At 31.8% G+C, this 16204-nt stretch overlaps 1 protein-coding gene across 1 annotated transcript in view; it reads left to right on the top strand.

Annotated features, from left to right (window-relative positions):
• Positions 1 to 16204, top strand: part of snx25 (sorting nexin 25) — a 74611-nt gene that overhangs the window by 46800 nt on the left and 11607 nt on the right. The window contains 7 exon segments of the mRNA XM_073820196.1: positions 3647 to 3922; positions 4011 to 4175; positions 6791 to 6922; positions 11920 to 12060; positions 12272 to 12385; positions 14931 to 15092; positions 15331 to 15448. Coding sequence (XP_073676297.1) covers positions 3647 to 3922; positions 4011 to 4175; positions 6791 to 6922; positions 11920 to 12060; positions 12272 to 12385; positions 14931 to 15092; positions 15331 to 15448 — 1108 coding nt within the window.

Below are 16204 nucleotides of genomic sequence, written 5' to 3'. Positions count from 1 at the left end.
AATCTGTCACTGCAGAACAGTGAAAGAGCCGCTGTCATTAGTCCTGTTCAGACCATAATTGTTTCTCATGGGGATGTTGGTCAAAGTACATTTGAATGGTGATTTATTCATGGTGGAGGAGTACAAACCTGGAAACAATGCTCGAAAATAATAGAAATTTCGTCGTTTTGATAAATCCATATTGATTCTTTAAGCCCAAGAATCGATCTGTTTTTTGCGTTCCTCATGTCCAATAATGCTTTGTTACTTTACATATTCGTTACTTTACATTGGAAACAAAGTCTCACTGTTCAAATTCTGTCAATTTTAATGCACAATTCAAACATTAAAGGGGTCATGACATGTTTTTTTTTTATTATTAATATCTTCCTACGTTTGCCTGTTAATGTTAATATTTTTTTTGCACAAGAACAAAAACATAATTATGTGGAAAAATAATTATTTTCAACCCTCATTCTGAACCTCTCTTAGAAACGGGCTTCTCAGTAATCGGCCATTGTTATGGTTGGCTAACGTCATTGCATAGGAAACAGTATCTTTGCCCCTTCGCTATTGCTTGTCTTGAGTGTTTTGACAAAATGAAAAGGAATGTCATTTCCAGACAAAGCATCACAAAATCATTTACTCACAGTTTGTAAGGCTGCAATCAGATCTAGTGCCGCTTCATCTTTCAACATGAACTCTTTGTGAACTCTCCGTTTACATGCTAGCTGACGTCACCTTGTCCTATAGGATCCAAAACGAACCATTTTTGGAACTTGATTAAATAAATGCTTTGTTTATAATGAGGATGACGTCTTAAGCTATGAAATTTGCAGGATGTTTTAATGGTCCAAAAACCTCTTATATGCTAAAAGATCAATTCAGATTTGATTCTCATGCCATCACCCCTTTAAATACCATTTTGTGGTGTCATGCAGTTTGCCGGCTCAGTACAAGCAGCACGTGAACTGATTTACCACAACTTACTACACAAAATAAACATGATTGAACATCAGATGGTGTTGAAAGATAAACTATAATTTACTGAAATCGTGTAACAAGTAATGGCTTAAAAGAGTTCACTTCCAGAACAAAAATGTACAGATAGTGTACTCACCCCCTTGTCATCCAAGATGTTCATGTCTTTCTTTCTTCAGTTGTAAAGTAATTAGGATTTTTGAGGAACAAAATTCAGAATGTCTCTCTGTATAATGGATATGTATGGTGCCCCCCAAGTTTGAACTTCCAAAATGCAGTTTAAATGCACCTTTAAAGGGCTCTAAACGATCCCAGCCAAGGAAGAAGGGTCTTATCTAGTGAAACGATTGGTTATTTTTAAAACAAATTGACAATTTATATACGTTTTAACCTCAAAAATGCTCGTCTTGTCTCGTCTCTGTGATGTGCATGTGTAGTCTGTGTAATCTGGGTCAATACAGTTACGGTATGTAGAAAAACTCCCATCGCCCTACAAAATCGTTTTACCTTTTTTTGTGAAGGGCGTTTGATCTTCTTTGTATGTTCACTTTGTAAACACTGGGTCAGTACTTCTGCAACGATGTACGACGATTTTGATGTTGGGGAAGAAAACGAGATGGGAGTTTTTCGACATACCCTAACTGTATTGAATATATGCTATATAAATTGTCAATTTGTTTCGAAAATAACCGATTGTTTCACTAGATAAGACGCTTCTTCCTCGGCTGGGATCGTTTAGAGCCCTTTGAAGCTGCGTTTAAACAGCATTTTGGTTGTTTCAAACTTGTTTACACTCGGGGGCACCATACATTTCAGGATTTCTCTCCATATAATGGAAATGTTTTCCTCAAAAAACATAATTTCTTTAAGACTGAAGAAACATTATCTGTACATTTTTGTTCTGAAAGTGAACTACACCTTTAATGAGTGTTTCAAGTGCAAAAAAAAAAGTCATTCAATGACCAAAATAAACAAAAATAAACTCTAAAAAGGAATTTATTTAAATATATGAACTATAATACATATTTTTATATTTTTACTTAACTTGTATTTAATGCATGTTTTAATAAATCCGTCATGAAAGCTGGACTAGAAACATATTAACATCAAGTTATTGTAATAAATATTTAGTTAATATTTTATATTATATACTGCCTTATGTCCAACTTAAAGGTTTGTTTGCAAAGCACTACATTTAGTAATGTACTAACTGACAGGGCTTATTGTAGTAGTTGTATATAGTTTATAGCATTAGTTGAGATTTTTTTTTTCCATGAAAAAAAAAAAAAATAGTATGTACTGTGCCTTCCTTTTTAGCTTTTAGTATGAATTTGTTAGCCTTAAGGTTATCTATAAACTAGTGTGCTCCAAAACAATTACAAACTTCGTATTTAGAAGATAAAAGCATTTAAAACTTACAGTCTCTAACTTCTGTCAGTATGGATCAATGATTTTGATGGCATCACCCTGCACTTCAGCTTCTCAACAAACTTTCTGTCCAATCAAATGCTCTCTAAAATCCAAAGTGTCCCTCCCCCTGCACTATGATGGTGAAGCTGCGGCTCAAAATCGGTCACTTGTTCACAGAATTTGTATTTTCTGTATGGTAAATGGCACGTAGTGCACTATGTAGGCGATAGGGAATGATTCAGACAGTGTAAATATGCTTTCCGTTGGGGCGAAATAAGTCTGGTTTCACGATGTGTCACACGAACCGCTGTAGCGAGCACACAGTCAGCTTTAGTCCAGAGAGATGATAGCACGAAGTCTAGGATTATATGCATGAATCGACACAGACCACAGAAGGATCGGACCCATTTGAATTCTACACAGAATGGTATATTTTATAGCGATATGGAAGAGATTGTGGCTGTCAAATGCGGCTTTAACCATTTTAACGGCTCTGGCCCATCCTGTGATATAAACGAAATGCTATTGGCTATTTAAAAAAGGGGACGGGTCTGCTTGATATGTCCTGCCCTGTCTTCCTGTTTCAGTTGATATTACATCACAGAATAATGCTGCGTGCTTTAAAGCACTTCAGTGGACCTTTAAAATTAGCTTACATCCCCATGAGAAAGCATTACCATCTGAATAGGGCTGTAGTCATATTTCTAAGTGATTTTCCTGTAGCTCATGCCAATCTGCGTGGCACAATTGCAAATTTACTAATTGGTCGTTTATCTACCACTTTTATGCAGAAATTAATGTCAGACCACAGAAATGCACATGGCTGAAAACTGTATAATTGCTGCGGCCCATTATGTCGAGCTGTGTTAAAATAGCAATTACCAGTACTGCCATTTAGCCAGGAGTGTCAGAGCTAATTGCATTTTTTTTTTCATTGTTCTGTGGTCCTAAAAAAAGGTTAAGATGTCATAAATGTTGACAACAGATGAACGTTTCTGTGGAGTCTGGAACATTGTGTAAAGAATAAAAACAACCAAGCAATTAAGATTAGCCATGTTTTATTGCTTGTCGGTTCTGAATGTGAATCTGTCACTGAAACGCAGAGCATTGAAGACCAAAAGCATTAAAAGCACAATGCAGCTTTGTTCCAGGAGCTCTGCAGATCTTCAAACTTTCAAGGATGAACCCAACAAAGCCTGTTTTGCCTTTAAATGTCTTAAAGAACAAGACAAGATCTGGTTTGAATATTTGTACTCCATATTCTAACTCTGTGCAGAATGAAGTGCCGCAGCTGGTTGGAGAGATCTACCAGAACTTCTTTGTGGAGAGCAGGGAGATCCCAGTGGAGAAGGCTCTTTATAAAGAGATCCAACAGACGCTGGTGGGGAACAAGGGTACAGATGTGTTCCACAGGATCCAGGGAGACGTGTACGGGACCATGAAGGAGCGCTATTACCCATCCTTCTTGGTGAGCGACCTGTACGAGCGGCTCATTAAACGAGAGGAGCAAAGGAGCATCTCACAGTCCAGCAGCGAGGAGAAAGACGACGCCGTGAGTTTAACACGACATGAGCCTGACTGTTATATCCAAACACTCTATTGCCATTTGTGTGACTTTTATTTTGTGTTTCTGTGTTTAGTGTCAGGTGATGGAAGGAGGGGACGTGACCCTGGATGAAGGCAGCAAAGGCATCAACGAACAGGCCAGTTACGCCGCCACCAAACTACACCAGCTGTACGAGAGGCTGGAGTACAAACGCCAAGCCCTGGGCTCTATCCAGAATGCACCACGACCTGATAAAAAGGTAGAACCTGAAATAAAGCCCCATTGATTTTGAAATACAGTACGTGACCCTGGACCACAAAACCAGTCATAAGGGTCAGTGTTTTTAAATTGAGATATATACATCACTTGAAAGCGAAAAAATAATTAAGCTTTCCATTGATGAGTGGTTTGTTAAGACAGGACAATATTTGGGTGCAAAAAAATCTAAATATTGAGAAAGTAAGGTGACTTTCACATTTTTGATTTATATATGAGAATGTTTTAAATGTAACGGAACATACACCGAAGTTCAAAAGTTAGGATTTTTAAATGTTTTTAAAAGTTTCTTAGGTTTACCAAGGCTGCATTTATTTGATCAAACATATAATAAAACTGTAATATCGTGTAATGTTATTATAATTTAAATTATTGTTTGTTTTTTTGAAAATATTTTAAAATGTAATTTATTTCTTTGATCAAAGCTAAATTTTTAGCATCTTTACTCCAGTCTTCAGTGTCACATGATCCTTCAGAAATAATTCTAATATGATGATTTGCTGCTTAAGAGACATTTCTTAAATATTATCATTGTTGATTAATTTAAAGCATATATATGTCTGTACTTTTTTTTTTTTGCATTAGTACAGTCTCAGTTCAGTCACTGTGGTCAAACCAGACATGATGAAAATACTGGTGTTAATTTCCTTTGAAAACCACATATTACAACTGTCGACTGGTGTAGATGAAGCTAGACCGATAAATGACGTCTGAACGACCTGTTTTCAGTTTTCAGTTTTGTTCTTTTAGCATTAGTATACATTGATTTAAGAAGTTATACTAGCAGTCAAAAGTTTTTGAACAGTAAGATATTTAATGTTTTTCAAAGAATTATCTTCTGCTCACCAAGCCTGCATTTATTTGATCCAAAATACAGCAAAAGCAGTAATATTGTGAAATATTTTTACTATTTAAAATAACTGTTTTTTATTTGAATGTATTTTAAAATGTAATTTATTCCTGAGATCAAAGCTGAATTTTCAACATCATTACTCCATTCTTCAGAGTCACATGATCGTTCTGAAATCCTTCTAATATGCTGATTTGCTGTTCAAGAAACATTTTATTATTATTATTAAGAATATTTAAAACAGTTGAGTATATGTTTTAGGATTCTTTGATGAATAGAAAGATCCTAATATCGGCAGTTTAATTTATTTGGGGGGGGGGGGGTAATATAATTATAGACTTTTATTTAGCAAGGATGCTTTAAATTGATCAAAAGTGATGATAAAGTTCTATTTTTACCACAACTTACAGGTGGCAATGGATATGTTAGCCTAAACCAAAAGCCAAACCATCAATTTGTTTTTCCCCATGAGGAGACTAAGTGCCCCTGGATATTGAGTGAAATCCACGCTGCGAAACTCCTTCAGTGGCTGCGGCGTCATGACAAGCATTGACATGTTTACATCCTGCCAGGATGGCATCTAGTGTTTCTTGTCTCTGCCATTTGTAAGCTCTTTCAGTAGCTGTGGTCGGTTAAAACCTTAAAGGCATCAATGCTAAAGTGGAGAGAACAAAGACGCTGGTCTTTAGGAAGTTTTATTCGTCCACAGGCATCTTTCCATTCTTTTCTCCTCTTCTTATCACTAGGAAAGTAGTGAAGTCTTACATCGCTTCTCTTGTTGCCCTTCAACTGAAAATTTCAACCAATAGCAACACAATGTTGCGTCGTATCAGTATTTTACTTTCCCTGTTGTGTTGTGGTAAAAAAAAGCGACAGGTAGCGCCAGTAGCTCACTGATTGCAAAAATTTCATGTCATCTAAATCAGGGGTTTTCAAACCTGTCCTGGAGCCTCCCCTGCCCTGCACATTTTGTATGTCTCCCTTATTAGGCACACCCAATTCAGGTCTTGCAGTCTCTACTAATGAGCTGATGATTTGAATCAGGTGTATTAGATGAGAGAGACAAGCAAAATGTGCAGGGCAGGGGAGGCTCCAGGACAGGTTTGAAAACCCCTGATCTAAATAATGTAAATCTAAGAGACATTATTTATGTTAAATTAAGCTAACTGCCCCCCAAAGGCAAAGTGCAGTAACTACGCCAACAGAGAAAAATGCCTTTAAAGTTTTTACACTAGCTAGTCAAACACGTTGACACTCTTGTTTCTCTGAAACGGGACAAAATTGAACCAGGAGACTTTGTCACAAGACAAAACAGTTGTCACAAAGTACATTTTAAGCCTTAATTCAATTGTGACCAAATGTGTAGTTACTGCGCTTTGCCTTTGGAGGGCAGTATACAAGTCTTAAACCCCTGTGCTTTTGAAAAGTAGTGTACCTAAAATAAAAAGCAATAACTTTTAAGCAATATTTACATAATTTGTTACCATTACTGGTATCAAGTAATAAAGTTTGTAGTTCGTACAGTCTGTGCTCTGTGTGTGGTTTGATTTAATCCATTAGCTGAGACAGGAATCGATTTCTGTCTGACGTGATCTCATTGTGTTGTCTTGAGGGTCTCCTTATTCCTCTGCTAACAGAGATCTCTGGGTCAGTGTTTCCATTCTCCTTCAGATCAGGGGCTGCTGTCTTCTGTCAGATGAATGTGGTTTCCTCTTATGCTGGAACTCATGAAAATGCCTTTCTTGTAGATCGTGTCATTACTGAAGGATGAAATCTGCTCCATGGAGAAGGAGCACAGTGACCTCCAGCTGCACATTTCGCGGACGGACTGCTGGTGCGAGAACCTAGGCACCTGGAGAGCCGTCATCAGCACCGCAGAGGTCAGTCCTGAATACAGTGTAGGAAAACATCCTGGGTTAAATACAAGTTTAGCTTAGGGAACAACATCTGTGGCATAATGGTGGTAACCAATGATATTTTGTGTCAGTATGCAACCAAAATTGCAAAATGTGCCATGTAAATACTCATTTGTTGCTGACATGGTTGACAGCCGTTAATGCACAATCACTGTTTTAGATTGGCTAACTGAAATACTGTATGCGATTTCCATTCTGACTGAAAGCATAAATAGAGGCTTTTCACTGCCAGTTTCTGAGCAAAATGCAAAACTGACATTTCATCTACTGATGTGTTTCACTTGGCAGCATTACAACCAGCAGCACATATAATTACTTGCCAGAAACCTGCCAAAATAAAAGCTTGCTGATTTTAGGGTTGAAAATTCATATATAAAATAAAGAAGTACAAAAGAAAAAAATTGAAATGTGAATATAAGTATTGTATTTTTTAAGCGTACTATATATATTTTACTTAATAATACAATTTTTTAATTTTAATATATAACAGTATTATAGCACATAATTTATTATTTATTTATATATTATTTAACTGACTATATTATATGTTTTGAATTACTTTTTATAATTTCATTTTCATATTTCTTTCCCATTTTTATTTCAGTTTTAGTTTTAGTACTTCAGCTAAAAACTAAAATAAAAACAGTATGTCAGTTCATATTTATTTTATTTATTTATATTTTATTTAATTAAAGTTATAAATAAAATAGTAAATATAAACTGAAATAAAATCAGTTTGTTTTATAATATTTGTTATAAAAATAAATATATTTTAAGTTTATATTTATTTTGTTTATTGATATTTAGTTTGTTATAAAGAAATTAATAAATATTTATAAAAAATAAAATAAGTTTTTGTTTATATTTTATTTGTTATAAAATAAATGATTTTTATTTTAGTTAATATTGGTATTTAATTTAACATATAAACAAATGAATAAATATAAACTGAAATAAAATCAGTTTGTTGTTTAATATTTTATTTCAGTTATAAAAATAAATGTATTTTATTTCAGTTAATATTTTTATATTTTGTTTAATTTAAGAGTTAAACAAATGAATAAATATAAACTAAAATAAATTCAGTTTATTTTTTATATTTTATTTGTTATAAAAATATATATTTTATTTTAGTTAATATTGGTATTTTATCCATTGATAATTTAAGTAAATAAATTGGTATTTTGTAATTTTATTTCAGTTATAAAAATACATTTATTTTCTTTCAGTTAATATTTATTTATATTATGTTTATTGTACGAGTTAAACAAATTAATAAGTATAAACTGAAATAAAATCTGTTTGTTTTTTACTATTTTATTTCTCTTATAAAAATATATTTTTTATTTTAGTTAATATTTATTTTTATTTTATTTGAGTTGACTAAATAAATAAAAATTAACTGAACTGAACTTTTTATATTTTATAGTGTATATATATTATTTTTTTCAGTTATAAGTTAAGTTAAGTTATAAGTAAATTAATAAATATGAACTGAAATAAAATCATTTTATTTTTAATGTTTTATTAGTTATAAAAATATTTTCAGTTAATTTTATTTTATTTTAAGTTATAAATAAATGAATATATGTTAACTAAAATAAATTAGCATTTTTATTTATTTATTTATTTATTTTTCAAATAACAGAAAACTTTTTTTTATGGTTTTAGTTTAGTTAACGTTAATAACCCTGCAGTTAACCTAATAAAAATAGAAAAAAAAAATAAATAAATCTTGTCCATCAGTTAAAAAAAATCCTTTTGATGTGATTACAGATGAAAAAATGGTTTTCAGGTGATAAATTTATAAATAAATTTGTTTAATACAATTAATTCATTATTATAGTAGAGCACCTACAAAGAAAGGGAAGTACATGTAGTAAACACTTATCTGAAAATCTAGCCAAAAGTGTTAACATGAGACTAGGGTGGTAGAAACACTTTCTAAACTATGTAAGGTGATATCTAATCTTTCACTGTCATGGCCAAGAGAAGCTGGTAAATCTGGTAATCCAGGAAAACCTGGTGACTTTCCCATGTTGCATGCAAGCATACCAGAAAGGGACATGATGTAAAGTGCTATTTACATGCTGTAATCACAGGAATTACATCAGTAACACAAAGTACTTCCACTTCAAAAAGAACAACATTTTAAAGATCAAACCACGCAGTGCAACATAGTAACAGTGTTTTCACACATTCTGACTTCACTGTTATAATCACTTGTTACATTGAGTTCTGTGATAACCACAGCAACATACTATAACATCATTTGCCTGATTGTCTGTGATGTTTTATTCAACTGTCACAGCATTCTTTCCTTAAAGCTACAGTGATTAATTTTCTGTGTGTTTGACTCTTTTATAAACACTGTCAGCAGATCATACACAGTCCTGCTATCCTCCTTTATCATCCGTCATTCCATCTGTTTAACTTCACAAAGCACAACCATCTCAGTATAGCTACAGTCATAAAGAAGTCGACGCTCTTAAAGAAATTCTCCAGATTATTTTGAAGCCATGTGATAGATCTATATAGCATGTCGACTGTGGCTTTTAAAAAGAAGCATGTCTGTCATTTTTTCTTTTCTTGTCTTGTCTTTTTAATTAACCGTCGTCGTTCTGTGTAACTAAACAGCTGGTTGTGAAGAGCCCCATCAATATTTTTTACTCTCTTTTCCTGGAGCTTTGATGAGCAACAGCGCAGCATTTGCATATTTCTGCTCAGGAGTGAGTCACTTGTATATTAGCGATTTATCTGTTAATTGGCTGTAAAATGACACAGCTTTTTTAAAGCAGTTGCTTCATGTGGTTTCAGATGAAGCAAAGCTGTTATTGTTTTCATGTCATCTCAGTTCTGGCCAGAATCAGACACATCACAGTGTGGAAAGTGATTTCAATTAAGTCAAATTAATTGTTTTACCTCACAAATTTTGCTAAACAATACCAGAAGTAGCGCATTTCACAGACGAGAATTCATGAAATGCATTATTAAACTGTTTTTCAGGGCTGCATGATACAATATAACCATTTAAAATCATACTAAAGTGTAATTTGAATTGATCAGATTTGTAAGGTAAATCATTTATAAAACTACGAATACATCAGTATCTTTCTTAATATGCTAACTGTTCATCACAATTTAAAAATAAACGTTTAAACCCTTGCTCTGATGTATTAACCTGAACTTTCATTTTGACAGGTTGCTGCGAAGACCTTCATGTTTCTGTTTGTAGCCTATGTATGACAATAGTTTTTCACAAAAGAAACTTTAAAATGCTCATGAAGAGACTCTCAGAGCAGTTCTAGAGATCATATTGATGTGTTCAAGTACTCATATTTAGGCAGCAGAGGCTGAAAACACTGCGAGTGTCTGCGCCATTAATTCATATAGAGATGCACAGAACATGCAGGATTCATATTAAGATCGAATTTTTGTGGCTTAATACTCACCAACACTAGTCCCTATTATGTTTTGATTTAAGTGTACTCACCTACTTTTGATTTATCCTTTCAAAAATATAATCAATTTAATTTTTAGGAGTAAATTCTGCATTGCCGAAATCGTAGGGCCCTGTAATTATCCGATTACTTGATAAGTCATTAGAATAACCATCGGATTACTCTTTACCAAAATAATAATTAGCGACAGCCCTAATTTTAAGTCATTTTAAAGGCTATTGTTTGTTTAGATCTGTTTTTATAACTACAAAAAATTAATTATAATGATCAGATTACTTGATTAATTGTCAGAATAATCAACAGAATACTTCCTTACCAAAATCTGTAGATTAATCGATTAGCAAAACAATCGTTAGTGACAACCCTAATTTTAAGTCATTTTAAAGACTATTGTTCACTTAGGTCTACTTTTACTACTGCAAAAAAAGAAAAAGAAAAAGATATATATATATATATATATTAGTGACAGCCCTAATTTTAAGTAATTTTAAAGGCTATTGTTTGCTTAGATCTGTTTTTATTACTACAAAAAAAATAATTATAATGGTCTATCGATTAATCGATTACTCGATTAATTGTCAGAATAATCAACAGAATACTTAATTACCAAAATAATCATTAGTGACAGCCGATTAATTAGCCGATTAATCGTTTACCAGTTTAATTGTTAGTGGCAGCCCTTATTTTAAGTTATGTTAAAGGCTATTTTTCGCTTAGGTATGTTTTTATTAATGCAAAAAATGTAAATAATTATAATCGTTCGATTACTTGATTAATTGTAAGAATAATCGATGGATTAATTGATTAGCAAAATAATAGTGTAATTTTAAGCAATTTTAAAGGCTATTGTTTGCTTAGGTCTGTTTTTATGACTACAACATTTTTTTTTAATAATTTTCAGATTACTCAATTAATCATTAGAATAATTGACGGATTACTTGATTACAAAAATAATCATTAGTGACAGCCCTAATTTTAAGTAATTTCAAAGGCTTTTGTTCGCTTAGGTCTATTTTTATCACTGCAAAATAAAACTAATTTTAATCATCCGATTACTCGATTAATCGCTAGAATAATCGTTGGATTACTCGATTAGCAATTTAATAGTTAGTTTTAATTTTAAGTCTGTTGTTCTATTTGTTTTACTACAAAAAAGTAATTACAATTGTCTGATTAGATCATCAAAGTAATCGTTAGTGACAGCCCTTATTTTAAGTCAGTTAAAAGGCTTTTGTTCGCTTAGAGACATTTTTTTTACTACAAAAAAAAAATTATAATTGTCCGATTACTCAGTTAATCATCAGAATAATCAATGGATTACTTGATTACCAAAATAATCGTTAGTGACAGTCCTAGCTCAAATATCTGCTGAATGCAGAAATGCAAATGTTAAAAATGTTTGAAAAAAAAAAAATGAGTCAAAAGACTAAAATTCAATACACAGTGTGAATCAGAGTGAGCACAATGCTTTGTTAAAATCACAGTATGTGTTTGTCGTAGGCCTCTGAAGAGAATGGAGAGCAGATGGCATGTTACTTTGTAGCTGTGAGCCTTTCTGAAGACGACGATTGCAAGAACAACCGCTGGACCGTCACCAGGAAGCTCACCGAGTTTCAGGCTTTGCACAGGAAGCTGACGGAGGTACAGCTGATATTCACAGTACACTGCCACACCTCCGATGTGTGATATTTTGTGATCTGTGATGGCCCTCTGCAGCAGCCATCGTCAAGTTGCTGTGGCAATGAATGTAGTGACTCATCATGTTGTTGTCCATTATTAGTTCTGATATACATTATGGATGACAGAACAAACCAAACCACAGACTGATGCATCTTATCTTTTTCTTTTGCAGTGTTTTCCATCACTCAAGAAGGTCCAGCTTCCCTCACTCAGTAAACTGCCGTTTAAATCCATCGACCAAAAATTCCTTGACAAATCCAAAAATCAACTCAACACATTTTTACAGGTGAGTCTATTCTAGTCTCACTGTAGCCAGACTTGTCAGCATAAAATGAATGGTGGAAAATGTCTGTAGATTTTGTGATGTGAAATTCTGTCTATCTAAAAGTAATTTGTCTCCTCTAGTGCTTCATATAAGAGCTCAGCAGTGTCTCAAACTGAGCTCTGCTCTCTAAAATCAGCAGACAAAAGTCTCTCCATAGGGTTCAATTCAAGTATTGAAACGTGTCATTAGGAAAAAAAGAGAATTTTTCGCCTCATGTTCTCAATTTATACCTGACTGGGTTCTCTGTGATGACAGTTCCATTGTGATGTCACACCCAGAATGTGATATTAAAAACAAACAAACACTGACTTGTGGTATTTATGTATATACTTTATGTACAGTATGTCCATTTGATCCAAACTTATTGCAGGAAACTCATTTTTTCTCATTTTCAAACGTATTTCTTTAAATACAAGTTTTCTATATTTGACTTGAACAAAATGTACGTTTTCTTTAAAAAGTCTATATGTGATGTTTTAAACACTTACTTATTTAATTTATGTTTTATATTTAAGTTAACTTTAATAACGTTTTAAAACAAAATCGCTTCAATGCTTAATAATAAACAAAACATTATGCCAAATTCTAACCAACCATATTTTATTTTATTTTATTTTATCTTTTCGTTTATTTTATTTTAGCTTCTCTTATTTTATCATTTTATTTTTATTATATTTTATCTTTTTCTGTTTTATTTTATCTTTTTCTTTTATTTTAGCTTTTTGTTTTATTTTATGTTAGCTTTTTTGATTTACTTTAGCTTTTTATTTTGTTACATTTCTATTTTTTATTTTATTTTAGGTTTTTATTTTATTTTGTTAACTTTTTTATTTGAGCTTTTTTAATTTTATTTGATCTTTTTGTTATATATATATATTTTTTTGTTTTAGCTTTTTATTTAATTTTAGCTTTCTATTTTATTTTAGCTTTTTAATTTTTTAATTTTAACTTTTAGATTTTGTTCTATTTTAGCTTTTTTATTTAACTTTTTTAATTTAATTTGATCTTTTTGTTATATATATATTTTTTTATTTTAGCTTTTTTATTTTATTTTAGCTTTTTAATTATACTTTAGCTTTTTATTTTATTTTAGCTTTTTAATTATACTTTAGCTTTTTATTTTATTTTAACCTTTCTTTTTTATTTCAACTTTTGATTTTGTTTTATTTTAGCTTTTTTATGTTACTTTATCTTTTTATTTTAGCTTTTTATTTTATCATTTTATTTTATTTTAGCTTTTTTATGTTACTTTATCTTTTTATTTTAGCTTTTTATTTTATCATTTTATTTTATTTTAGCTTTTTTATGTTACTTTAGCTTTTTATTTTAGCTTTTTATTTTATCATTTTATTTTGTTTTAGCTTTTTTATTATATTTTAGCTTTTTTGTTTTATTTTAGCTTTTTGTTTTGTTTTAGCTTTTTTATTTTGTTTTTATTTTAACTTTTGATTTTGTTTTATTTTAGCTTTTTGTTTTATTTTATTTTAGATTTTTAATTTTACTTTAGCTTTTTATTATATTTTAGCTTTTTTGTTTTATTCTATCTTTTTATTTGATTTTATCTTTTTAATTTTACTTTAGCTTTTTATTTGATTTTATCTTTTTATTGTATATTAGCTTAATACTTAAGCTTAATATTTTAGCATTTTATATTTTAGCTTTTTAATTTTATTTTAGCTTTTTTGTTTTGTTCTATTTTATCTTTTTATTTTATTGTAGCTTTTTTATTTATTTTATTTTATCTTTTTTATTTTTGCTTTTTATTTTATTTTATTTTATTTCAGCTTTTTATTAGATTTTAGCTTTTTTGTTTTATTCTATCTTTTTATTTGATTTTATCTTTTTAATTTTACTTTAGCTTTTTATTTGATTTTATCTTTTTATTGTATATTAGCTTAATACTTAAGCTTAATATTTTAGCATTTTATATTTTAGCTTTTTAATTTTATTTTAGCTTTTTTGATTTGTTCTATTTTAGCTTTTTATTTTATTGTAGCTTTTTTATTTATTTTATTTTATCTTTTTTATTTTTGCTTTTTATTTTATTTTATTTCAGCTTTTTATTAGATTTTTTTTAGCTTGTTTTTTTATATTTATATATTTATACCGCACGACAAAAATATCAAAATGACTTTTAGAGAAACAATATATCTGCACCATATCCCTTATCTACTGATAATGGCTTTTTCCCCCATTCATCACTTATTCTAAGACATAAATCATCTAGCAGTTATTGAAGGTTTAAATGTTTTCCATAATTTATCATTAACATGCTTACTATGCTCACTAAAGCGTTTCACTGTGTCAGTTTACTTTAAGCCACCTCCTTCAAACCTCTGATTATTTTTAAGTTAATAATGTACGCCGGAAGTGTGTGCTTGGTCAAGCATTTGTATCTGTGTTTTGCGTACATTTCTGATCTCATTTGATTCAAGGCTGTGGTTTTTAAGAAGTTCATTTCAAGGCTCATGAAGTTTTAGTTTGCATGTGTGTGTTTCGTCCATAGAAAGTGTTGACAGATGAGCGCATGTGTCAGAGCGAGGCGCTATATGCGTTTCTCAGCCCATCACCAGAGCACCTAAAGGTCATCGACATCCAGAAGAAATCCTCCTTCTCTCTCGCATCCTTCCTGGAGAGACTGCCAGGAGACTTCTTCTCACACCAGGAGGTACAAACATACACAATTTCTTAGCTAACTTAAAGGGATAGTTCACCCAGAAATGAAAATTCTGTCATTAAACACAACACAACTGACACGTTTAAGGCCCAGAAAGGTAGTAAGGACATTGTTAAAATAGAGATGAACAAAGGTCTTACGGGTTTGAAACAACACAAGGGTGGGTAATTAATGACAGAATTTTCATTTTTGGGCAGTGACCCATTGAATCTGATTGTGTGTGTTTCAGGATGAAGGTGAGGATGACAGCGACCTCTCAGACTATGGCGATGAAACAGACGGGAAGAAGGACGCACTGGCTGAGCCCTGCTTCATGCTGATTGGAGAGATCTTTGAACTCAGGGGCAGTAAGTATAACACACCGCTCAAATGACTCACTGTCACCCGCAGTGATGCAATGTGTGCAGTCAGACTGTGACAGTGTGTCTGTGGGTGTGAAACGCAACAGATCTTTGACCACAGGACAGTGTAACTGATGTTTCTCTAGCTGAAGCACACAAGCTGTCTGCTGCTAAAGGCTAATGCACAAAAAGACATGCAAAGTACAAGCTAAACCATCAGTATACAGTTGAGATCAAAAGTTTTCACCCCCCTTTCAGAATCGCCATTGTTAATCATTTTACAAAATAGGGGATTATACAAAATGCATGTTATTGTTTATTTAGTACTGACCTGAATAATATATTTCACATTAAAGATGTTTACATACAGTCCACAAGAGAAAACAATAGTTGAATTTATAAAAGTGACCCCGTTCAAAGGTTTCCAAATACTGTGTTGTTACCTGAATGATCCACAGCTGTTTTTTGGTTTAGTTATAATTTTTCATGAGTCCCTTGCAGTGTTGGGGGTAACGCATTATAAGTAATGCAAGTTACGTAGTATTACTTTTTCCAAGTAACTAGTAAAGTAACAGATTACTTTTTAATTGACAATAAAATATCTAAGTTACTTTTTGAAATGGGTAACACCAGTTACTTTTTCCCCCCCATTTATTAATTAAAAGCTCTCCTGTCCCCATGTTGAGAAATATTGTGAGTAAAATGTTAGTTTAGTTCTAAAATGTATTCATCTCACTCACTAAAAAACAGATACAATATTCC

The sequence above is a fragment of the Garra rufa genome, chromosome 16, assembly GCF_049309525.1.
Source record: "Garra rufa chromosome 16, GarRuf1.0, whole genome shotgun sequence".
NCBI classification, from domain to species: Eukaryota; Metazoa; Chordata; class Actinopteri; order Cypriniformes; family Cyprinidae; genus Garra; species Garra rufa.
Note: the sequence above shows the minus strand (reverse complement) of the source record. Positions and strands in the feature narration are given on the sequence as shown.